The sequence below is a fragment of the Mus pahari genome, chromosome 1, assembly GCF_900095145.1.
Source record: "Mus pahari chromosome 1, PAHARI_EIJ_v1.1, whole genome shotgun sequence".
Lineage (NCBI taxonomy): Eukaryota > Metazoa > Chordata > Mammalia > Rodentia > Muridae > Mus > Mus pahari.
Genome location: NC_034590.1, coordinates 7,864,337 through 7,888,757, shown reverse-complemented (window position 1 = coordinate 7,888,757; position 24,421 = coordinate 7,864,337). Strand labels below are relative to the sequence as shown.

Below are 24,421 nucleotides of genomic sequence, written 5' to 3'. Positions count from 1 at the left end.
GTGCCACCCAGATGAATCAATGCTGTTAGGGGCAGTGGGCTCCCATAAGGATAAAAAGTCACTACATGGAGGGTGGTGATGTCACCAGCTAAGTGCCACATCCAGTGAAGTGCGTATACGCCACCTGCACTACTGCAAACCTGGCTGCATACCCACCCCTTCCCGTCCTACTATTGTCTCGCAGCACGTGCCCCATCCAAGAGGTCTCAGTACAGCACAACAGGTGGTCTCTACATTTACCATGGACGTAAGGGATGTGTGGATGGCAGGCAGTACTCCTGGGAGTTCATCTGGGGATGAAACCAGGAGGCCCTCAGAGCTCCACGGCCTAGGTGCCACAGCACAGCGCTGCTTGGGAACGAGGAGTCCATATATCAATCTCTTTCCACCCAAGCAAGTAAAACTTGCTATCAGAGGTTCAGACTATAGGACCAGTGGACAGGGAGGGTAGTGGAATAGTGGAACCAGCAGAGTGTGTATATGTGTGTGTGTGTGTGTGTGTAGAAAGCCCACTTGAGGCTGAGAAGCTCTGATCTCACTGTGGTCTCATGGAATGCCCTCTTCGTTTCTTTTTTCCTCTCCTTCGACCTCTGAAAAACTCACTGGGCATCAAGCTCTTGCCACTAATTAAATTTGCACAATTCAGTCACATTAGCTTCTGCCATGAGACAGGGCTCAAAAGTTAACTGGCCACAATCTGACACCTCTTAGCAAAAGGCCTCAAGAGCTGAGGCAGGAGGTGTCACTTCAACTGGGTTGTGGGAGTCCCAGGTGCAGACTGGGAAAGCAAGGGGTAGGGCCACCAGCAAGATAGCTGCTAGATTATCTTCATCACCCTCTCCAGCTGTGCCAGCTGTGCCAGCACAGCCCCGCCCTACCTCACTTTGTCAACACCAGTACTGACAGGCATGAAAAGCAAACTCACTACAGATTCAGAAGCACAAAGATTTGACTCAGCCTCCAGGGCTCTGTACTTGAGGTCAGGCCAGCCACTAAAGTGGGGGCCCTAACCTTTTCATATCCGCCACTACAGAGCACCTGAGGCCTCTTTCGCAGGAAGCCTCGAGGAAACATTTCCCTGTCCTTCCCTTCTGGAGTCTCACAGTTAGAGTCCGTCAGAGACCTGCCAGACCAGAAGCCTGGTGAGGTCTCAAAGTGGTAAGCCCCAGGTCGAGAGCTTGATCCCATGGAGCCAGGGGAAGTGACAGCAAAGAGAAGGTGATGGCGGTAAGCTGTGAACACTGGGTGTCCCTCCCGCGTGCTCACCGCAAACTCCCGCATGGTGCTTACACAACGTACTTTTACATCGCTACGATGAAATGCCTTGCAGAGCAATCTAAGAAAGGAGCTATTTATTTCATGGGCTCTTGGTTTCAGAGGCTCAGTGTGGGGCTGCTTGGCTCCACTACTCCTGAGTGAATGGGGAGGCAGGGCAGTACGGTGGAGGGCATACACAGCAAAGGCTGTTCCATTTGCAGTGGATGGACAGCTGACAGCAGAGATGGAGGGCCCTGAGACAAGATGGCACCCCGAGGACACATCCCAGTGACCTATCTCCTCCAAAGTCTTCTTTCCTAAAACACCATCAGGTAGGAAAAACAGGCATTTAATATATGACCTTATGGGGGACAACTGTCTATGGATGGCAAGGTGGAGCAAAGAGAGGCTGGACCCCAGCCTAGGCCCAACAGGAAGAAGCGAGCACAAGTACTGCCCCCCCCCAGTACCCTTTGTACTTGCTCTCCTTTCAGAGGCAGATGCCACAGTCTAGGCTGAGTGCAAACTGGGTCTTAATGTACCTCTCATGCATTGTCTTGCCAGGAATAACCACCAACGTCTAAAATACGAAGAGCTATGGGCATTTTGTACTCTGCCCATTACATTCTTAGGACAGAGACAATTAAGTTTGAACAGTACTTGCTTTTTCATGTTTGTGAGTTAATTACAGTAAAAATCATTTAGACATTACCTGGAGGGACATATGTGCCAGGCTGCATGATCAAACCAGCCATGGAACACTTGGCAGCCACAACTTGGTGGAGCTGACGGGAAAGGGGTGACATGTCTACTGGTGGGGAAGGTCACTGGGAATCTCTGAATGCACTGAGGGGGTTCAGACAGGGCACAAAATGGCTTCTTAAGAGGATCTACACCTAGCTGGCGTGTGGTGAGGAGCAGGCACAGCTCATGCCTGGTCCCATCACATGGGAGATCCCAATGAAAAGAACCAGACTGAAGGGACGAATCAGGAGAGGAGCTGAGCTCACTTGGATACTCATCCCAGTCCACAGTGCAGTTCTGGCAGCAGAGAGAAGTTGCCTCCCTTGACAGGACACCCATCCTGCATAGGGGATTTGTGCTCTGCCAGCAGCTGGCCCTAAGCACAAGCCCAGAGTCAGAACAGGTGACACTTGGTCACAGCACCATGGGCCCCAAAGCCCCATGTGAGTCCTCAGGTGAGAAGGAGCCATTAAATTAATGCCACATGATGCAGACATGATGGAACCCTCCAGAAAATGGGATTTTAAAGGGCAGGTCTTAGTGGCTAGCTGACCACCTGCCTGTGGTTAATGAATAAGTAAAAAGGCCAAATGACAGCAACCATCATCCGTTTCCAGCGCCAGGCGCCTGCCTTCAGCTCCAAACAATGCCACTGCCTTTTATTCCACTATTGGCACAACTCGGTGCGTGCAGAGCAGAAGTCAGCAACCATGTCAAGATGTCATTAAGTTGTCAAAGAGGAAAGCAGCCCTCTGCAAATCAGAGCAGTGTCTGAGCCTGGAGACTGCTCCTGTGTGTGAGCTGGGGCAGCCACAGCGCAGCCTCTGAGACCATCCCAACACAGAGAAGCAGGCAGAGGAAGGCCACACTGCAAGGATCAGTGACTGAGACAAACCTGCCCATGTACCCATGAAAGCTAGAGGCTCTGGCTAGTCCCTAGGTGCTGGGAGTCAGGTGCGGGTGCTCAGGAGGAGTCAAAAAGAACCCAGTAGGCCTCCGGAAGACTGCTTTCCTCAAAGAGCCCACCCTTCCTCCTGATACCAGCCGGAGCCAGAGTACTTCCCCAGAGGGGCTCAGGAAGCCCTGCCTCCTTGTGACTCAAGGGGGGATAGGGCAGCGCCATAAAAGAGACTGAGTCCCACACACTATATATCACGTCACAAACAGCCCACATAAAACCAAGTGTGATAACACACACCATGACACCAGTATTCAGGAAGCTGAGATAGAAGAATCTTGAATTCAAGGTCATTCCAAGTTACATTGCAAGACCCTGTCTCAAACAACAAAAGCTACCCCATGTGCACTCTTCCACAAGACACACTCCTGGGTAACCTGGGGCCAGACAGGGCCTAGAGAGGCCAATCACCACCTCCCTGCAAACCTAGGCAAAGCACACTACCTGTCCCTTCAGTTTGGTCAGGGACAGGAAGGAATGTAGAGGATCCCCTGTCCATACTCTTAGCTGCTCACTTTCCATGTTTGTGAAGCTACTTGGTGTGGTGTGCCACAGAGGGAACTTCCAGATGTCCAGGCCAGAGCCACTGTCAACTAATCTTCTTTTGGATAGACTCCAAGCACATCAGGGGCTCCCACCCTCCTGCTTCAGTAAGGGTGAGGCACAGACCAGCCCTGGGCTTCCAGGCTCCCCCGACGGCAAAGCTGTGCCCACGGAAGCTGTGGATCCTACAACGGACCTCGCGTCTCCTGAGTGACTTTGGATTGTAGAACCTGCCAGATGCATTTTCAAAAGCCATCAGATAGAGACACCAAAGGAAGCTGAGGAGCTTAAGGTCAAATGTTCAGTCTGGTGGGTTGTGATTGCAAAGGCCAGGTAATCCCATCAGCCTTGCTCCCAGTGCCCTATTGATTACCGCAGCGTCTGGAAGCAGCCGTGCACATCAGATCTGGCCGCTTCCCAGCTCCAGCCCAGACAACTGGCCCCTTTGTCACCTGCCTGTTACAACCAGGCCTTCCCTCCCAAGCACTCAGTACAGAGAGACGGTGAGTCAGCCCAGAGCACAGAAGGGAAAGGTCTGCTGGGGAAACTGTCTCAGCCATGGTGTCAGTCTCCCCTGGGACCACAGCTGCTGGGCCTGGCCTACATAGCACACACAGCCTCATACAGCAGGGGAAGCAACCCTGCAGACATGAATCTACCCTCAAGGTTACTCGAGGCTCTGTTCTGCACCAGACAATGAGCTGCCTCAGCAAAGCAGGGCCAGACTAAAGGAGCGCGTTAATAGTCTCAGACTCGGCTACAGAGTTCCTGTACTCTTGAAGACTACATGTGCATGAGGAAAGCAGACTGCTAAGAGCTGATACCTGACCAATCAAGGTCCTGGCGGTAAGCCCTTCAGTCAAGGACAATTAATTCCCAGGCTGTAACTGTAGGAGACAGGGGGAGTTTACAAGGGTTCAGCAACTGGGGTAGAATCCTCCAATGTACCAGCTGCAGATGCCTGCCATCAACTCCCAGGCAACATCCATCCTTTCTTGCTAGAGCCAATTCTTCATAAGGAAATATCTAGGTGAACAGCTCAGTGGTAGAGTGTTTGCCTAGGTTATGCAGCCCCAGTGTGCGCGCATGCACATGCACACGCACACACACACAATTACCCACATAATTCTTTTGGTGGGGCATGGTAATTGTCACCTGCAATCCCAGCACTTGGGGAGGAGACAGGTGGATATGAGTCTGAGGCCAGCCTAGGCTACATAGTGTCATATGAGAGAGGGTGGGGAGGGAGGGAGGGAGGGAGAAAAGAACAGTTGAAAGTATCTACCAGCTTCTGAGCTGCCTCTCATCTCAGCAAGCTCAGTTTGGGCGAGAAGGCAGGGCCAAGGGGATGTTGAATGAACAGTGCCTTAGGTAGGGTTTCTATTGCTGTGAAGAGACACCATGACCATAGCAATTCTTAATAAAGGAAAGCATTTCACTGGGGCTGGCTTACAGTTTCAGAGGTTTTGTCCATTATCATCAAGGCAGGAAGCATGTCAGCATGCAGGCAGACATGGTGCTGGATTGGCAGGCAGCAGGACGAGAGTGAGACAGTGGGTCTAGCTTGAACATCTGCGACCTCAAAGCCCATCCCCAGTGTCATTCTTCCTCCAACACAGCCATACCTAATAGTGCCACTCCCTATGTGCCTATGGAAGCCATTTCTATTCAAACCACCATGTTCCGCTCCCTGATCCCCATAGGCCATATCATAACAAAGCCATATCATAATGCAAAATGCATTCAGTCCAACTTCAAAAGTCTGCATCCATAGTCTATCACAGTCTCCACACTGAATAAAGTCTAAACTTCAAAGACTATTCTGAGACTCATGGCAATCTCCTAATTGTAACCCCCTGTAAAATCAAATGAAAAAGAAGATCACATACTCCCAACAGACAGTGTGGCACAGGATATGCATTACCATCTCAAAAGGGAGGAAAGGGGGCATAGTGGGGAAATACTGGACCAAAGCAAGACTGAAAACCAGCTGGGCAAACTCCAAACTCTGCATCTCCATGTCTGACACTAAAACACCCTTCTCTCTTGGGCTGGTTCCACACCCATCTGCAGCTCTCCTTGGCAGGTATCCCATGACTCTGGCAACTCTTAATATCTTGGGGTCTCCAAAGCAATCCAGGCTTCACCTTCACAGCTTCATGCAATGGTCTCTCTGGGCCTCCATGCAGGGACATCCCTGCCAAAGGCCTGACCTCAGAGACCTTCCTTTAGTCACAGAGGGAGATCCCATAACCCCTTTCTTCTATTCTTGACTCTAAAGCCAGAACCATGTGGCCGAAGCTGCCAAGTTCTCCAGCTCGCTGGGTCTGGAACACAGCCCCTCATTTAAATACACGTTCACCAGCTTTCTCTTGTTCTTGGTTTCCTTGACGGCCTAAGGGTAGCTGTCCTGCAACTCACTCTGTAGACCAGGCTGACCTCAGACCCAGAGATCCACCTGCCTCTGCCTCCAGGGGGCTGGGATTAAAGGCATTTGCTACCAAGCTTTTCTTTCATTCCTTTTCATGGGCTGGAAGCTCAGCTGGGTGGGGTCTCACTCTGAGGTCACGGCTTCCTTTATTCCACTTGGCATCAGCCTCTCCTTTAATCTCCTTAAACCTCATGGTGTCCCTTTTCTCCACCAACTATACATTCTGATTTTCTCCTTGCTCATCTGTTCCTTTTCATTATAGATCTCCATGAGACTGGTCACTCATAACCACACAGCATAGTCAACACCAAACTGTTTTGAAATCTCTTCTGCCAATCAGTCAGAAGTTTTTGGACAAGGGCAGAAAGCAGCCACATTCTTCTCCAAAATATCACAAGAATGATCTCCAGGTCACGTATTAATAATATTCTCCTCTGATGCCTCTTGAGCCAGATCCCCACGGTTCAAATCACCCTCAGCACCACTGTCTTCCACACTCCTGCTGGGATGGTGCACTGAGCCCCGTTGAAAGTATCCAATTGCTTTTCTAGTCCAAAGTCCCAAAGTGTTCTATGTCCCTCCAGGAAAAAGCATGGTCAGGCCTATCACAACAATACCCCAGTCTTGGGTACCAACTTCTGTCTTAGTTAGGGTTTCCATTGCTGTGAAGGGACACTATTACCACAGCAACTCTTATTGGGGATGACTTAAAAGTTCAGAGGTTTGGTCCATTATCATCATGACAGGAAGCATGGTGGCACAAAGGCAGGCGTGGTGCTAGATCAGCAGACAAGAAGAGAGTGAGACACTGGGCCTGGCTTGAGCATCTGAGACCTCAAAGCCCACCCCTACCCCCACCCCCAGTTACACACGTCCTCCAATAAGGTCGTGCCTACTCCAAGGCCGCAGCTCTACTTCCTAGAGCCTATGAGGCCCATGTTCAATCAGACCACCACAGACAGCCACAGTTCTGTTCACAGGGACAGCCTGGGGTGCAGGAGGTATTCTGGAAGCATCTTATGGAGATGGGACATACATTTCCTCAAGGCTGTTTCAGTTTTAGGTCTTATGGTTTTAATAAGAAGGGTCCCACAAAGACTTGTATGTTGAAGTCTTGCTCCTCTGTGAGGCAATGCTCAGGAGAGGCTTATTAACTTCATCATTAGGTATTAACTTCATTATAGAGTAACTACTGACAGAATAATAGCTCAGTGGGCTTTTAGGAGGCCAGGCCTAACCGAAGTAAGGCACTGGGAGGTATATCCTTAAAATAGTATTTTAGAGCCCTTGTCCATCTGTCTCTCTGTCTGTCTGTCTTCCCCTACCCCTTCTTTTGTAGCTACCATGAGGGCAGCTGTGTAACATGCTCCCACTACTTTGTCAGATCCACAGTGATGAAGCCTGAAAACCATGGAGTGAAACCTCTGAAATCATGAGCCAAAATAAACCATTCCTCTTTTGAACTCGTTTCTCTCAGGTACTTTGTCACAGCAGTGAAAACCTGACTTATATACTACAGCTAAGTAATACCCAACTCTAAAACTGAGTGGAACAAAAAGCTAAGCACTATTTATCCTTGCTGTGGTGTGAATCTGAGCTGTCCCCCAGAGGGTCATGTGATTGAACATCCAGTCTCCAGCTAGGTGCTAGGCTGGAAGGTTGCAGAACTTTTATTAGCTGGGCACTGGGGGCAAGCTGTGAGAGTTATAGCCTGACCACCTGTTTGGTCACATTCTCTGCTTCCTGACGGCTTCCATGACATGATGTCACACTCCCACCGACAGGCCCTGTTGTCAAGCCTTCCCTACCATGATGAGCCATGCCTTCTGAGACACTAATCCAAGATACATCCTTCCTTCCTCAGGGTGCTTCTGTCAGGAATTGTGTTGAAATGAGAAAGGTCATTAGTGTGTAGACTCTCAGGGTCAGGAAGGGGACAGAGCCTAGGCAGCACCGCTGACCTCCATAATACCATGACCTCGGCGGGAGCCTTGAGTCATCTGAAGGCTCATTCACGCTTATGGCTGGCGCTGCACCCGTGGAGGCTCTCCACACGGGAGAGGGCGGCTTCCTCACGGTGGGCCAGCTGCCTTCCAGGGGAGAATGTCCCACTAGAGAGAACCACAGCAACATACTGTATCGTGGTCCTGACCAGGGTCAAGCAGTAGTGAAAGAGATGCCACCTCTCCAGCCAGCCAGAAGATTACAAGCTCACTGCCAACCTGGGATGGCACAGTGACTACCAGGTCAGTCAGCCATTCAAAGACAATCTTACTGCACTCTTAGCAACATCATCACCTCATGCTGGCCTCTCAGATGTAACCAACCCACCAACCCACCACTGTAATGGTACTGTGGAACCTAGGAAGGAATCAGAGCAGTGGTTGGATTCACTCACTGGTGCTCCATGCCGTCATGTAGAGGCCACGACAGACCACAGGCAAACCTTACTTCTAATCACAGCCCCCACAAGAACAGGCCTCCCAGCACACTGAGCCTGTTTCCTCTTTAAAACTCAGAAGTGGTAAGGAGCTGGCTGCAGATGGAATATAGCTAGGGAGGGATCCAGCATGGCTTCTCCCCAGCAGCCCTGTCTACCCCCAAGGCAGCTAAGCAGGACATGTCTTCTTCCCACCCTGTCATGGTCCCTCCCAAGAGTCAAGCCAAGAAAACTTCACAGGGAAACCAGAGCTTGCGTCTCTCCTGCTGCCAACTCTGCCTCAGCTGCATCTCCACAGGAAAGCTGATGGCCCAGGGCCAGCCTGGGATGCTGCCAAGTGACCAAAAAGCAGAACTTATGCCAACTTGTGGAGTTGACCCCCAGCCCCCCAAGACAGCAGAGAGTGAGATGCCAGGACCAGCGACGGATGCTGTGCAGTCTGCTTGGAGAAGGGGGACAGCACACGAAGCAGACAGGGTATGGAGGACAGCTCTTTAGGGGCTCTGGCCCTCTGCAAAGAGCTCAGAGTCCCTGTGGCAGCCAGGTGCCATGTCACTCAAAACAGCCACAGACTCAGCAGCTCACCTGATAATGAGCGCGATGGGGCACCAGATAGCAAAGGCTGCAATTTACACATTAGCCTGGAATAATCACTCTCCAGGCAGAAATGACAGACTGGAAGACAAGATTCTCTGATCACTTCAAACATCCCTGGTTACAGTGTCTGCCTCAGTGCTGTGAGCAGGCAGGAGCGTTGCCAGGTATTTTGGAGAACAGATGTGGGCATCTGAGGCTAGAGGTAGGCATTAGTAACACCTCTAAATGTAAGCAACAAGCCCCAGAAAGGGGGCCCAGACAACACACACCTCCAGCAAGTCCATGCAGAGACCACTGCCTGGTCCAAAAGCCACAGGTATCTTTAGTATTCAGGGAATCCGGGCTTCCCAGGAAACCATGCCTCCAACCTATAGGTTTGATCTGACCCCTCCTCCCAACTGCGGTTCAGGGCTGTGATTCAGAGCTTGCCAGCAGAGGCCCTTCCTCCTGTCCCCAGCCCATCCTCATCCCCAGCAGGCTTGGTGCCAAGGCAGGGACCACTCCTTACTTTCCCATCCAGGTGGCGTAGCTATCAGGAAGCCTGGGCACAAACAGGGTTGATTTTCCAGTGTCCACATCGATGACACCATAGCAGCCTGACTCGATGACACCGAAGGCCCAATGAAAGAAGGACTCCTGTGGAGGGAGCGGGGGGCCTCGTTACCCAATGGCCAGAGAGGAAGCATGAGGTACCAGAGGCAGGTGAGCAGAGACTGAGACCTCCCTTCTAGACCCAGGCCCTGCACAGCCTGACTCCCAGTCCAGCCGCCAGCTGTCCACCCTGCCTCGCTGCTGTCTGTCAAGAGCAGACGGGGCCCCTCTGACGCTGCCGTCTACCCTTTCTTAATTACATGTATCCATTTACTGTCTATGTCCGTGTGTGTGCCGAAGCACTCACGTGGACGCGTAAGAGGATAGTCTGTAAGAACTGGTCCTTCCTTCTACCTTATGGGTCCTGGGGATAGAACTCGGGTTGTCAGGTTTCGCAGCAAGCACTTTTATTCATTGAGCCATTTCCCCACCCAAACTCTTGTCTTTGATTTCTAACCATTCAGGTTTCCCGCGTGTCCCTACCTCATCCACCTACAGGTGACCTCCCAGACCCATGGCGGCCAGAGGCCAACAGCACCAAGCACAAGATCAGCTCAGAAACCCACAGAGAATATCTTTACCTAAACGGAGACTCTCGGTCCCTCCCCTGCACCAGTCCCCTAGGTTCAGCAATAAGCACTGAGCTGGTGGCACCAAGGTATGAGGTGGGGGAGGGGCTCCTCTCAGATGAACCCATAATGATATCAATCAGGGAGCCCACAGCTGACTTTAGAAAAGTGATGATTTTTTTTTTTAAGCTACAGATATATAAAGCTCTAGAAGCTTCAAGATTAGGCAGAAAAAGCCTGAGACCTCCATGATACGCTGCAGCTGGGGAATGCAAGCCTGTGGCTATGAGGACAATGGGGCCATGAGGATCACAGCCCATTTGTGTCCTGCTGCGATTGATAGGCTCCAGCCTGAGGGCAGACCTTGCCTCTTTCTTTCCATACAGCCTGCCCCCTCACATTCCTCTGGGCCCCCACCTCCCACTCTAAGTAAAGTTCTGGCCACCGTTCTAGGTCTGGAAGATGAAAGAGAAAATAATCACAGCTGCAGAGTTGGACTTTGTGTGTGCATGCGTGCGTGCATTGATGGTTGTACTGAACATTGAAGCTAGAGCCTACTATGTGCTTGGCATGTGCTCTACCACGAAGCCACACCCCCAGCCCCTCACTGGGGGATTCTAGGCAGGGACTCTACCACTGAGCCACACCCCCAGCCCCTCACTGGGGGATTCTAGACAGGGCCTCTACCACTGAACCATAGCCTCAGCTCCTTACTGGGGGATTCTAGGCAGGGGCTGTACCACTGAGCCACAGCCCCCACTGCTCACTGCTAGATTCTAGACAAGGTCTCCAACACTGAACAACATTCTTAGTTTTTTAGGTTTTGTTTTGTTTTGTTTTGAGGTAGGGTGTCCCTAAATTTCCCAGGCTGGCTTTGAACTAGTAATATAACTAATAACCCTCTCAAGTACTAGGATCACAGGCCTGCACCAGGCCCAGCCAGAAGACAGGGTTCTAACCCCAGGTCTACCTCTTGGCAAGGTGGTTCCCCTAGACCTCAGTTTCCTCCTCTGGAAAGTGGGTATGATGAGTCAATGCATGTAGGCCCCGCCCTGAGTCTCCCTGGCTTCCTAGGCAAGTGGTGTTACCCCTGAGGACTTTGTCTTGCGGTGATTCTCAGCTAAGTACAGGGCGTCTGGGCTGCATACCATAGTTCCAGAACCTCAGTGAGCTTCTGAGACACATACAGGGCTGTGGGGAGGGGACATGAGCCGAGTTAGAGTGCCAAGTGTGAGCACTGGCCAAACCAGATGAAGGCTGAGGTCTCTGAACAGGCCGGTCACACAGCCCTCACGGTTCTCCCTGCCAGCATCTGGTCCCAGGAACTCAACCCCTCCTCGGTAGCTTCTGCTGCCCCCCCCCAAACTGTAGCCAGTGGCCCAGACCACCCTCTGTTTTACCCACTCCTCTGCACACTGTCCTCTTGCTTGTCCAAATTCACCCTGGCTCACTCCAAACGCCAACTCCTCCATGAAGCCTAGCCTGTTTGTGTCTACAAGGCTATCTTTTTATAACCTGACATCTCTGCCCAACAGGTGAGGCTGGGGGTGCTGACCCCAGATATGCATCCCTCCTCCCATGCTGCCTCTAGGGGCCCCTGGAACCAACCCCTGCCCAGCCCTGAGCCCCATGCCTGGCAGGCCCGAGACGGCTCACCTGGCGGAAGATGATGGAGGTATCGGTGCAGTATCGTTGCATCTCTTCCCCGCCCTGCAACACGACAGCTGAGCCGGCCTGTACAGCTCCATTCTTCCTCAGCCTCTCACACAGGCGCTGCCTGTTCAGGGCGAAGAGTGCCAGCGGCACCTTCAGGGTCTCATTCCCCAGGGAGAAGGAAGGGCTGCAGAGACATGAGCACAGGCTGGTTAGCACCTCCCCACATGTGCCCATTACCTGTGGTCTGTGCCTGCAGAGGGACTCTGGGCAAGTTGTGGTTAAGTCGGCCTATACTTAACCTGTTGGGACCCAGAAACAGTCCTTCACTGAGCCAACCACCGAGCCAACCAAGCCTTATCCATCATACTTCTCTACCCTTCTACTCCTGAGTGCCTGGCCTAGCTGGCGATGAGGGGGTAACTGTACCTGCTCAGCTGGTAGGCGGACAAGGCTTATGTGGGAAAGCCTCTGCGGGGGAGACAGCACTCATGTGCCACCCTCTAGGGCCTGCCATCTGCTTTGGATTTTCAAGAACAGGTGGGAAAGCTGAGCTCTGATCCAGTCAGTACTGGCCAACACCACGCACACACTCACCATTCCGCCCCCTTTCACATCCGTTCCCAGCCTTACAGCCTGTATTGGTAGTACCCGTGCTCGTCAATGCCCAACCCCTCAGATACACACAAACAGTGCAGCCCCACAGCACCATGCCCCTGTGAGCAGCAACTGCAGAGTGCAGCCTTCAAGGATAGCAAGGCTGGCGTTCTGGAGAGTCTACTGGAGCTGGGAAGGGCCAGGTCTGCCTTCACTGGGAGATGTGCCTCCCTAGGTTTCTAAGATAGCTCATGCCCAGGTCTCATGCCATACCCACAGATTGTGCACAGCCCCCTCCCCACCCTCATACCCATTCACAGGTTGCTTCTGCAACAAGTCTCTCCCCTGCTGGGGCACCGTCAACATTCAGACATAATAACCTGTCCTTAAAAAACGGAAAACGACTTCCTCAGCCCTCTCAGCAATCCATTTCTTCGTCCACTTTGCTGTTAACACTCTAAAGAGTAACTGAGCCTCCGGCACTCCTGACAACATATGCCCCCTCCCCAGCTTATCCCAAGACCTACACATCGCTCCCTAAGCAAACACAGTACATCTGACCACACTGAGCCTATGCTCCTAAATCCACACTGGGTCCTGATCTGGTCCTCACCAGGCCTTTCTGTAGCCATGACACTGGTACACAATACTGCTGAACTCCACCTGATACGGCTCCTCCATCCTCTGTTTTCCCCGTCATTTCCAAGCCAACCTGTACTGAAACCCCGGGACTAGGTCCATATTCTTCCTTCCACTGGGCGTAGCTGAGTGGATTCAATGCTTCAGCTTTAATTACCATCTGTTGTAATCACAGGCCAAATGATGTCCCCCTACATGCAGACGCCCTGGCCCTCTGACATAACAGCTAGCCTTGCCTCCTCCTGCCACTAGAGGGAGATGTGCTCTGATGGTGCTCAAGCCATCCCTGCCTTCTCATCCTACCTCTGGTCCATCATCCTCACACACCTATTTGGGGACTAGCCCAAGAGACCTAGATCCACCTCCATCTCAACAACTTTATGAAATTCTCCACTGCTTTCTTGGTCTGAGCTTCCCTCCCTTCAGTAGCCTCCTCTTCTGTGCAAAAGCACAGACTTAATTTGTGGCTGTCCAGGTAACAAATGACAAGGTGAGACAAAGAACTGGTATCAATGTCTGGTAATGACACCCGGGAAGGAAGGCGTGCAGACCAAGCAAAGCAGCTAGAAGTCAGACAAGTGTGGGTAAGCAACAGGGAGCCCCTGAAGTGTCCAGTCAGGGGCAGTGGCAGAGTTCAAGAAGAGCAGGCTTAAGCCAGAGCTACTGCAGCAGAGTAGGCTCTGAACAAGGGCCATGATGAGCTGCAGGAGAGCCATGATCTTAGAGGCCTCATGACCCTCCACCTTACACATTCCTCCTACATACCCTGACCCCAACGCCACCTTGTAAGCATTCCTAGATTCATTTCTGCCCGACCACCACCACCACTCACCACACATTGCACTAGGCCAGACTCCCCACTTGCCCTCCAGATCCCGCCCATCCACAGTGCCTTGGACCTATGGACTGTGCGTCTACAGCCTATACCTAGCCTCTGGATTCCAGGTAGGCTGAGCCTATGAGAGGTGGGGGAGGGGAAGGAGAAAAACTTCAGCATAGAGCTACCTCGACTCCCTCCTTCCATGGAAGACCATAAAACTAAATGGCCTGTGCCAGTCTCTCAGAACAGAGGTGCAACTTCCCCTCCTTCAGGTTCTTTTTACATTCCTGCAGATCTGTAAAAACCATCGTTGCAGCAAACTCCTGGCACCAACCAGGACCCTAACTGGAACAGGCCCTCCAGGAGATAGACCTAGATCTGTCTGAGTCACCATGTCCTATGCCTAGCACAATGCCTGACACAGAGCAAGTGCTGGGACACACACACACACACACACACACACACCAACTGTGACATTGCAAGGTGCCATGTCAGCGCCATTCATCAGCTGGGAGGCAGGAAGAGTGGAGGAGCGGGGAGCACCTCCACATGCCGGTGGTCTAGATACTCACTCCTACCCCCAGCACCTGCCCTTCCTGCCTCCCAGGAGAGTGAGTAGGAGGTTTGGTGGGCACAAGTGGCCAAGACCTCCACAAAGCTGGGGTTGATATTTGCTGTTCTCAGGCACGAGGGTGAAAGGGCAGGAGTATCCTAGTAGCAGCTTGTAAGCATGGCTCCCAGCTGGCCTGGCTGACAGGAACTGAAAGTGCACCCATCAGCACCCACACTCAGGGAACTCCCACCCCCTTCCTATCTACTGGGCTACACCCACGGAAGGGGGTCAGCACAGCACAGGAGGGGAACTCATGAGCAAATGCGTAAGGACTCATGAGACGGACAGGCTCAGACCAGTCACCCCACCTACAGTACCACTTCTGAAATGCTGGGCTGAGCTTCCTTGCCTCCCACAGCTCTCCTCTATGTGACCCACCTCCTTAAGCCTAATAAGTGACACCTGTCCCTGGCATGTGATCATCCCATCTAGAAGGTTGGACATCCAGACTTGGGGTCTACTGCCTGCTTCATATAAGGGACTTGACCACCTGAGCATGTTAGTATTTGAGAAGGCTCCTCGGAACAAGCCCTGGGATACTCACCCCTCCATGGGGCTCAGTCACACCACCACCCACCTTATCTGGGTTAAAGAAAGCCAGTTCAGCCTGAGCCACCAGGCAAGGCCACGTGCTCCAGTCACTAAGTACTCCAGGACAGCCTTAGGATCAAAGATTACAGAGATATCAAACCCTCAAAGGGACCAGGGCCAGAGCAAAGAGTGACTTCTCTCTGTAAATTCATCTAACGTAGTACCAATAAAACATCCTCAGCTCATTCCTTTTGTGATTCTGGGAACTGAACCCAGCATCTGACGCATCCCAGGCCAGCACCCCGCCCTGAGCTATGTCCCCAGGCGTCCCCCTTTTTTTAACATTTTATTTTGAGACAGACTGGCCTTGAACTTGCTCCATCAGCCATGAAATTCTTGAACTTGCAATTCTCCTGCTCAGACTCCAGAGGCCTCCTCTAGGCCTGGCTGTCCAACTGGTTTCTGATGAAGGGTTTGTTTGTTCGTTAGTTGGTTGGCTGGTTGTTAACTGACCCTTGGAATTTCAAATCCACAAGCATATCATTCCTGAGTCCCGGAACAAACAAAGTACAATCCACTGCATGCAGCCAGGGCATAGATATGTCTGAGAGGAACAAAGTGGCTGGTGGATGAGCTCAGGACTAAAGATACCCACAGGACGGACCCTCCCAGGCCAATCACCAACACCCAGGAGGCAGCCCAGGGCCAGTAGCAGACTGACTAATAACAAGCCGGACCCAGGTCACAGCTCCTGTAGCCCATCCTTGTCTCAAACTCCCTATGCCGCTATCTCGATGTTTCTATTACTGTGTTAAAAGACCATGACCAGAAAGCAAGTTGGGGAGGAAAGGGTTTATTTGGCTTACACTTCTACACCACTGTCCATCACCTAGGAAGTCAGAACAGGCATGCAAACTGGCAGGAACCTGGAGGCAGGAGCTGATGCAGAGGCCATGGAGGAGTGCTGCTTACTGGCTTGTTCTCCATGGCTTGCTCAGCCTGCTTTCTGACAGCACCAGGACCACCAGCCAAGGGCCCTCCCTCATCAACAGACGAATCTGCTGAGGTCATTTTCTCTAATGAGGTTCCCTCTTCCAAAACGATCTAGCTTGTGTCAAGTTGACCTAAAACTAGCCAGCACACCCACCCTCCCCTTTGCCCTCAATGGCCACCTGGAGGTTTCTTATCGAAGGCCCATGGGCAGACAAAGAGCTGTGAGTAGAATATTAGCACCTTATCTTCTTGATGAAAAATGATTTCTTTGTTTTCTCTAATTTATAGTTCGAATTTACATTTGACTCACTACTGGTGCAAGCAACTAGCCTGATTGTCGGCCACACCAGGACTCTGCCTCCCACAGAGCTCACCGGTGCTTTCACATCACAGCATTGCTGGAACACTTTCTCAACTGTCAAGACTTCAAAATCAAGGTGCCTATTAGACCTGCTCCAGGCTCCTGTTATCTAATTTATGTGTCAATAAAAGCGCACGTGACCACATCACAGATTCACTTAACATCTTGATGGCTGCATTTCCATGTAATTTGTTTTCCTTGTGATCCTTTATTTATTTAATGGAATTTAAAACATTACACCCAGCTGAGTGTGGCAGCATCCTAGCACTTGGGAGGTTGAGGCAGGAGGATCGAAACTGAGAGTCCAGCTTGGGCTACACAATTGCAATCCTTTGGATATACTGAGCTAATAAATAAATGGCATTAAAGGAGGTTGTTGCCTTGGTCTGCCACCAAGGTTCATGAAGAGGCTTAGTTTCCACTTAACATTAGTCATGGACCTTTAAAAGGTCTGGGGCTTTCTGGGAGATGATTAGGAATTAATGCTGTCTCAAGGGAGCAAGTTAGGTCTCACAGACTGTTACAGTTACTGAGACAGTGAGTTGTCACAAGGTGGCCGTCTTGCCACGGGACCTCTCTTTTATGCAAAGCTACACATCCCTTTCATACGTATTCCTTCAATGCAATGTCACCCTCCAAGTTCTAACATCAAGTGAGGTTCTCATCAGATGCTGTCGGCTGACACAGCTTCCAGAACTGTGAGCCAAAATAATTTTCTTTATAAGGTACCAGTCTTGAGTATTTAGGTACAGCATCAGAAAATAGACTAAGAGAAGCATATAGGCCTCACCAATACTCAAAATCTCCATGGCACAGACTATAACAAGATCCCTGTGCCATGATGGAAGCCACAAGGATAAGCTCCCAGAGAAAGAGGCCAGCCAAGAATGACCAGACATTGAGATGTTCAGCAGCCACTGGCTACCTAACTACAGGAAGATATCCCGGACTGGAGGGGCTTTGGGCAGGGGGCAAGTGCCACATAGCCGATTTCCTCTCTCCTGAGAAGGACTGGGGAACAAGCACACACACCTAGGGACAAAGACAGGACTGAGTAGAGAGAGGACCAAGCCTAGGGACGAACCAAAGAGACCAAAGGGCATCTGGGCCAGCCTGACTTCCACAGACTCGCCCGTTTTCTGGAGCAAGCATGAGGACTTTGCTCAGAAGCACAAGGTTCACATAAGGGTGTGACAGCTTTGACCCTGACAACATTCTGTGTTCAGCGTGCTTATCCCAGCACAGCAGGTAGCTCATCACACACGCACCCAGAGCAGCTCCAGTGATACTCCCTGGGAGTGTGCAGCGGCTACTGGAGTGCGGCCCAGATGCTGTTCTTCATCCTACTCTTTGGAATTCTGTGCTCCTTCCTATCCACAACTCCTCTCCTTTGGCCATTGCTGTCTCCCAGGAGTGCAGAGCAGGATTCTGCAATAATTCGTATGGTAAACATCTCTTTCAGTTGAATGGCACCATTTCACATCGGGTTGGTGGCCCCAGGGATACAAACCAAATAGCTCCCTGGGCTCCAGAGATGACAGGAAAGGAATGACAGAAACCAAGCCCTCAGCTATTCAAGATGGGGAGATGTGAAGATGTGTGCTACTGACACAAACTGAGGTTCTCTGGGGGTTTGAGCAGAAACCCTTCAATGGGAGACCTGTCTATGGGAGGAGGAGCCATCTGGGCTGGACCTGCAAATCTGTGAACATTCTTTTAATCATGTTAGAAGACAAGAGCAGTGCTCGCTTCGGCAGCACATATACTAAAATTGGAACGATACAGAGAAGATTAGCATGGCCCCTGCGCAAGGATGACATGCAAATTTGTGAAGCGTTAAAAAAAAAAGAAGAAGAAGAAGACAAGAGCATCCCAGGGCCATCAGCTGAGCAAGCTCCAGGTCAAGGAAAACAGAGGGCAACAAACGCAGACAGGTCCAGCTACAGCCTAGAGCGTTCAGCCTCTGTACATAGACAACTCAACGCATGACTCCCAGCAGTGCATAGAATTAGGAGAGTATCTCATTGTGAGTTCGTGATGCTACTTAGGGCTTCTACTGCTCCCCAATTCATATGGGGTACACATGAGATTCTCATGAGCCTCCTGCTCCTAGGTATTACTAGGACTCTGTAGAAAACCAACTCAGATTCCTTGGAAGCCCATGGCTATGAGCTGAGGCTCATTATAACAGACATTCTTAGTGGGGCATGATGGTTTAAGCCTGTAATCCCATTACCCTGGAGGCTCATGCAGAAGGATCATAAATTCAAGACCTACATAGTCCCTATCTGGAAAAAAAAAACATAAAAAAAAAAAAAAAAGCTGGGACTATAGTTTAGTGGTAGAACACTTGGCTTGGCACAGCAAGTCCTGGGTTACAACCCTGGCACTTCTCAAAAAGGGGAGACAACTTACATGCCGACATGTCAGATGAATGCAGCAGCAGGGAGAGCCAAGCTTTCTATGGAACATCCTTCAATCTTGTCCCCTTAAGGCCTTACAGGACCCAAATCAGGCTCAACACTTCTGAGATGGCTCTTCCCAAGGAGGCCCTGGCCAACTGTGAAAACTCCCATGTCTGTCAGCTTTCTTAGTAAATATGCCTCCCGGAGATTTGGGTCACTTTTCAATTATAAGAGGATCAGTTTGGCTTCAAGAGGCTTCCTTCGAGGATCTGACTAGTTCCTATCCCAGAATGAGAATCTTCCAGAAAGAAGCAAGCCTCGAGCCAGCCTGGAGTTTCAAACCCAAACACAGCTGCTGTTCCTGCCTGTGACCACCTGGCTAGCCCAGAAGGACAGATGATAGCCCACAGACAGATGCCTGCCCACACTAACTGCTCACTGTGCTTCTTTTTTTTTTTAAAGAGTTATTTATTTATTATATGTAAGTAAGTACACTGTAGCTGTCTTCAGACATTTTTTTTTCTTCTCGCTCTGGCCCTGCTTGCTTGCTGTAGCTGTCATCAGACACCACCCCAGAAGAGGGCATCAGATCTCATCATGGATGGTTGTGAGCCATCATGTGGTTGCAGGGATTTGAACTCATAACCTTCAGAAGAACAGTCGGTGCTCTTAACCACTGAGCCATCTCTCCAGCCCCCCTCACTGTGCTTCTTAATGGAGGGTCAAAGGCTGGGTTCACAGTTCTGGTCCTGACCTCCTGGAGACCTATCAGGACTTTATCTGCACAGTTCTCCACCTTAAGTATATCTCAGTGTTCCAAGTTCACCCAAAGATCACCCAGTGCAAAGATCATCCCATGATCCTAAAGCACTTGCCTCTTGCTGGCACAGACCAAGATCAGAGTTAGATGGCAGAGTTAGATGGCACAGAGTTAAGATGACAGATCCCACCTGCCCATTAGCTTTAATAGTCCAGTTCCTAGAAAACTGCAGGCAGTCACTACATGATTGCTATGTTCCAAGCTCTCCCAACCTTGGAAGCCAACTAAGATGGCACTGTTTCCTCTGCCCTTGTTTTATACAGAGAGACGCATTTGCTCCTCTAGTTTTACCATAGTCCTCTCAGTTCCGAACTCAGTCTGTGGAGAGCTGCCCTCTTCTACCCCCTACCCTTCCTAACACCCCCTACCACCAGGTCCTCGCCCTCTTCCACTGAAACCATACACAGGTCATGCTATCGGGGGTGGGTGTGGGGGGACTCTTTAAGAAGCCAAGTGGTAGTGACACACACCTTTAATCCCAGCACTTGGGAGGCAGAGGCAGGTGGATCTCCAAATTTGAGGCCATCCTGGTCTACAGAGTGAGTTCCAGGACAGCCAGGGCTACACAGAGAAACCCTGTTTTCAAACAAAGCATAACAAAACAGAACAGATCTCAAGCAGGGTGTAGTGCTACTGTGCCTGGATTGTCAGCACTCTGAAGGGCAAAGCAGGAGGACTCTGAGTCCCAGGCCAGCCTGTGCATGCTACATAGTGAGGCCCTGTCTAAAATTCTTAAAAAGCAGATTTCAGATGACAATCCTTCTTGCTCCCCCAGGACAAAGTCTGGAGAAGTCACTAGCACCACACCTACTAGTTCAGGGATGTACCCTACTCTCTTAGTCTTTATCGCTTAACCTTTGATTGGCTGTCCTTCCGCGACACTGAATAGAGCCCATCTGTCCAAACTTTCTCCCAACTGGACCACTCACTGACCCTTTAATCATTAAGAATTATGGCAAGCCTAAGCCAAGCAATGCACTGGGCTACTGAGGCCCTGCATGAAGCCTACGCTGGAGCTAGAGAGGAGACAACAGACATACAGAAAATCAGGCAATATAGGATTGATCCGATAGTTAAGGGAAGGTGTCTCGGAGGAGCTGACGTTTGGGCCAGGAAAGAATCAGGAAAGTGCTGATTAACGGATATTCCACGGCCACTCCAAATACTACTCACACTTTTCCCTCACTTTGGGGGAAGCGCCTGGGAACCTGGCGCCCAGGCCTGGCTGGCCACCTCATCGGAGGGGCGTGGCAGTGAACAGATTTGTGAAGCTCGCACTTCAGCCACGTACGGTGAGGCTGCCACACTCTGGACTCCAGGGAAGCCCCCCTCCCCAGCCCCACGAGGGACAGTGGGCAGCCGCGAGCATGCAGGGGCTCTGCAGGCACCACTCGCCCGGCCCGGCTCTCGGTTCCGGTGCCCCGGAGAAGAAGCGCGCGGCCCGCAGCCCGCGGCCACGGAGCAACTCCAGTCAGAGCTCGGGGGCTGTCACCCACTGTTCGACTAGGAACACCGAGGCAGGCCACCTCTACCTTTACGCGGGCCGCAGGCAGGACAAGGGACAAGCTCAGCACTCACCGCACAGTGGAAGCCATGTTCACTCGGCGGCAGCGTCACGTGGAGTGCGGCGTCAGCTGAACCAGCTAGGGTTCCTCTGAGGCGGACGGGGCGGAGCCAGGGCGGGGTCTAAAATGGGCGTGGTGGCTTCGGTCCCTCCCATTCCAGCTCCGGACTTCACACCCTGAAGTGGAGGAAGGAGTCCTGCAGCTGATTAAGCATCTCAGATTCCCTCAAGGAACTAGAAGCAACTTGAGCAGCAACCCAGAAGGCTGGGAAGAAGTGTCCTGAGGCAGGAGATCAATTGATTCTAGGTTAGCCCCTGACCTTGTGTGTATGTAGCAGCCCACCCGCGAGAAGAACATATAAGAATAAAGAAACCATAGGGAGGAGGACCAAGGATGATGGAGAGCTGGGACAACTGGAGTAATAGAAGCCTCCAGCATTCAGGAAAGGGAGTCTGGGGAGAAAATCGGCTGAGAGATAGCAAGGCCTTCAGGGCCTTGTATATAAGTTGGAGAGTTAAATCTAATAGGCTCTAGTCCAAACCTCCTCAAGTGCAGAATGGAGGAGCTGAAGAAAGAGAAGCAGGGGCAGGGGCAGAGCAGGGGGAGGGGAGAATGAGGTGGGGAAGAGCAGAGCTGAGCCCCGGTGATAGGGGAGAGCCCTACAGAGAACGGAACATCAGAAGGCAGACACTTCTGATGTGTAGGTGTGGGTGGTACCACTTATAGACACTGGTTCAAATGCTTTGCAGATGTTAGCACCACTGCTCACAGCGGTCTCACAGAAGCCCCATGAGGAGGGTAGGTGCTGTCTTAGCACCATCTTACCGAGGAGGAGATTAAGGTCCAGAAGGGTAAGTAACATGCCTGAGCTCACACAGGGTCTTGAGAACTTGGAGACACACACGCACACGCACACACACACGCACACACACACACACACACACACACACACAGTGCATTAGCTCCATCTTCAGCTAAAGAGTCTCGACTCCCTAATAAGGGACACTTTTTTAAAAATAGCAAAGGAGGAGCAGGTTTGTAGTAGGAACGCCTGTCCCCTTTTAATCACAGCCCCACTTCTTTTGACATAAAATATGTCAAAATTAAACCAACTGCCAGCTTAATGCTTATTAATGTGTAAAAGAAGTAATTATCCTAAATATTTACAGAAGAGAGGCAGAGAACACCCAGCCATTGAACGGAGCACACTTTCTGTAGTGGTAACCGAGAAGCACTACCCACGGCTCCTGCCCACCCAGGCCCATCTGCACAGTGGACCTCGAGGCAGGGTCTGCTCTGAAAGTCGGTTTTTTTTCTGTGTCAGACACCTGCTGCCTCTCCCCGCCCCTCCCCATCAGAGGCTCCAGCAGGACGGCCCCTCCCCCACTCTTGCTCAAGACCCTCTCCAGCAAGCCTGACCACATCCTCGCTGCTCTCTATCAGACTCCATCATGGCCCTGCCACATATCACAACTCCCCATCAAAGGTTGAGGCAGAGGCTTCTCCTCCTCCCTCGCTCCTGCCCATCATAGACTCTGGCAGGGACTCCAGGAGAAGCTTCTCAGGGTGTGGGAGAACACTTTTTTTTTTTTTGAGTTACTCATGCAGGGCAGACCCAGCCTCTGCTGGGAGCCAGGAGGCAATTGGGGAAAGATTGATTTTAGAGAGTCGGCGTGGGAGTGTGTAAATCAGCTGAGGAAGTGAGCCGGGCAGTGCGCTCATGCCTCACCCTGTGCCTCACCTTCAAGGTCACGGGTCCTCTGAGACAAGGTCTGGCCTCGTGATGGCCTACAGGTGGCCGAGAGGTACCTGCTTCGTTAGCCCAGGTTCCAATGTAATATTACTCTCCAGAAGTACGCTGCCCTCGCTACCCCTGCAGGAATGACATCCTGGCCAAGATCCTCCCTTCTTCCTGTGGCACTGTGTTAGACCACCTTACCCTGCCCTACCCACCTCCACTGCCTAAGCCACCACTCCCCTACAGCTCAGTGGACGTTGCTGACCACTAGGTCTTTGACTCATATTGATGCATGTGCGGCCACATAGGGGACAGGAGGATGTATTCCATATGCATTTCTCCCAGGTGGGACAGGAAGGCATGCAACAGACAGGACATGATATATTAGTTACTTTACCTGTCGCTGTGGCCCCAAACCTAACAGGAGTAACTTAAAAGAGGAACAGTTAATTGGGGCCCATGTTCCTAGAGGCTGTGATGGTTCTCTTGAGTTGTCAACTTGACACACCCAGGATTACTTGGAGAGTCTCAAGGATGTACTTTAAGTTGAGTTATGCCTCACAGCAAGGGATTGTCTGAATCAAGTTTATTGATGTGGGAAGGACCAGTCCACTGTAGGTGGCTCCATCCCCTAGGCAGGTGGTCCTGACCTATATGAGATAGAGAACAGAGCACAGGCAGATGAGCAAGTGAGCATGCGTGCATTCATGCCTCTCTGCCCTTGACTGTGAATGTGATGTCACTAGCTGTATGACATTCTTGCCTTGACTTCCACAAAGCTGTGGATTGCAACCTAGAATCATTAACAGAAACATGTCCCTTTCTCCACTAAGTTGCTTTCCGCCAGAGTACCCATCACAGCATCAGAAACAAAACTAGAGCAAGGGGCCATAGTCCACCACAGCAGGGATTGCATGATTCCCGGGATGGCTCCATCTGCAGCAGCAGGAGCAAGGGGCTGCAGCTCCTAACATATTAGTGGATCAGGAAGCAGAAAGCTCAGGCCAGAGCTTCACCTTCAAACATTTCCCCCTCCCCCCAGAGACCTGCTTCTGTAAACTAGGCCACACTCTAAAGGTTCAGCCATCTCCCCAAACAAGTACCATTATCTGGAGACCAAGTGGCCGAGCATGTGTCTATGGAGAGCATTTCTCCTTCAAACCACAGCACATACTTAGGTGATTGTCCTGTCATGGTACTTGCAGGCCATTGTGATAATGGCTGGGCTAACCCTAGCTTCCCCATTTCTAGGGCCAATGTGGCCTGCAATGTTCTCCAGGGCCACACCATCAGCCCCAGGAAGGCCCTCCATCACATCCCGATCCTCTTGCCCTCCTTCTCTAGCCCAGTTCATCTGGGCATCCATCTTCCTGCAGAAAAGAGGCAGGGAGCAGCTGAGGGGCCTTCCCTGGGAAGCCCCCGTCACTGCGTCAGATGAAGTGGTCCCTGCTGGGTGCTTTGCCAGGGTCTATGAGGCAATTCCAGATGAGAAATGGAACGGTAGCTTCAGAAAAGCAAATCATTCCGGCAGCCCCTTCAACACCTCGAAGAAACAA

General features: G+C 51.4%; 1 protein-coding gene and 1 non-coding gene across 2 annotated transcripts in view; one reads left to right on the top strand and one right to left on the bottom strand.

Moving 5' to 3' along the window:
• Positions 1-21,222, bottom strand: part of Pepd (peptidase D) — a 133,876-nt gene extending 112,654 nt beyond the window's left edge. Inside the window, exons 1-3 of the mRNA XM_021200673.2 lie at positions 21,141-21,222; positions 11,787-11,970; positions 9,479-9,606 (exon numbers count right to left, since the gene is read on the bottom strand). Coding sequence (XP_021056332.1) covers positions 9,479-9,606; positions 11,787-11,970; positions 21,141-21,157 — 329 coding nt within the window. The 5' untranslated portion in view covers positions 21,158-21,222. The remainder of the gene's footprint in view (positions 1-9,478; positions 9,607-11,786; positions 11,971-21,140) is intronic.
• LOC115063058 lies at positions 18,079-18,185 on the top strand. The gene has a single exon (XR_003842938.1). It is a non-coding gene; the product is annotated as a U6 spliceosomal RNA (small nuclear RNA).
• Positions 21,223-24,421: the final 3,199 nt, after the last annotated feature.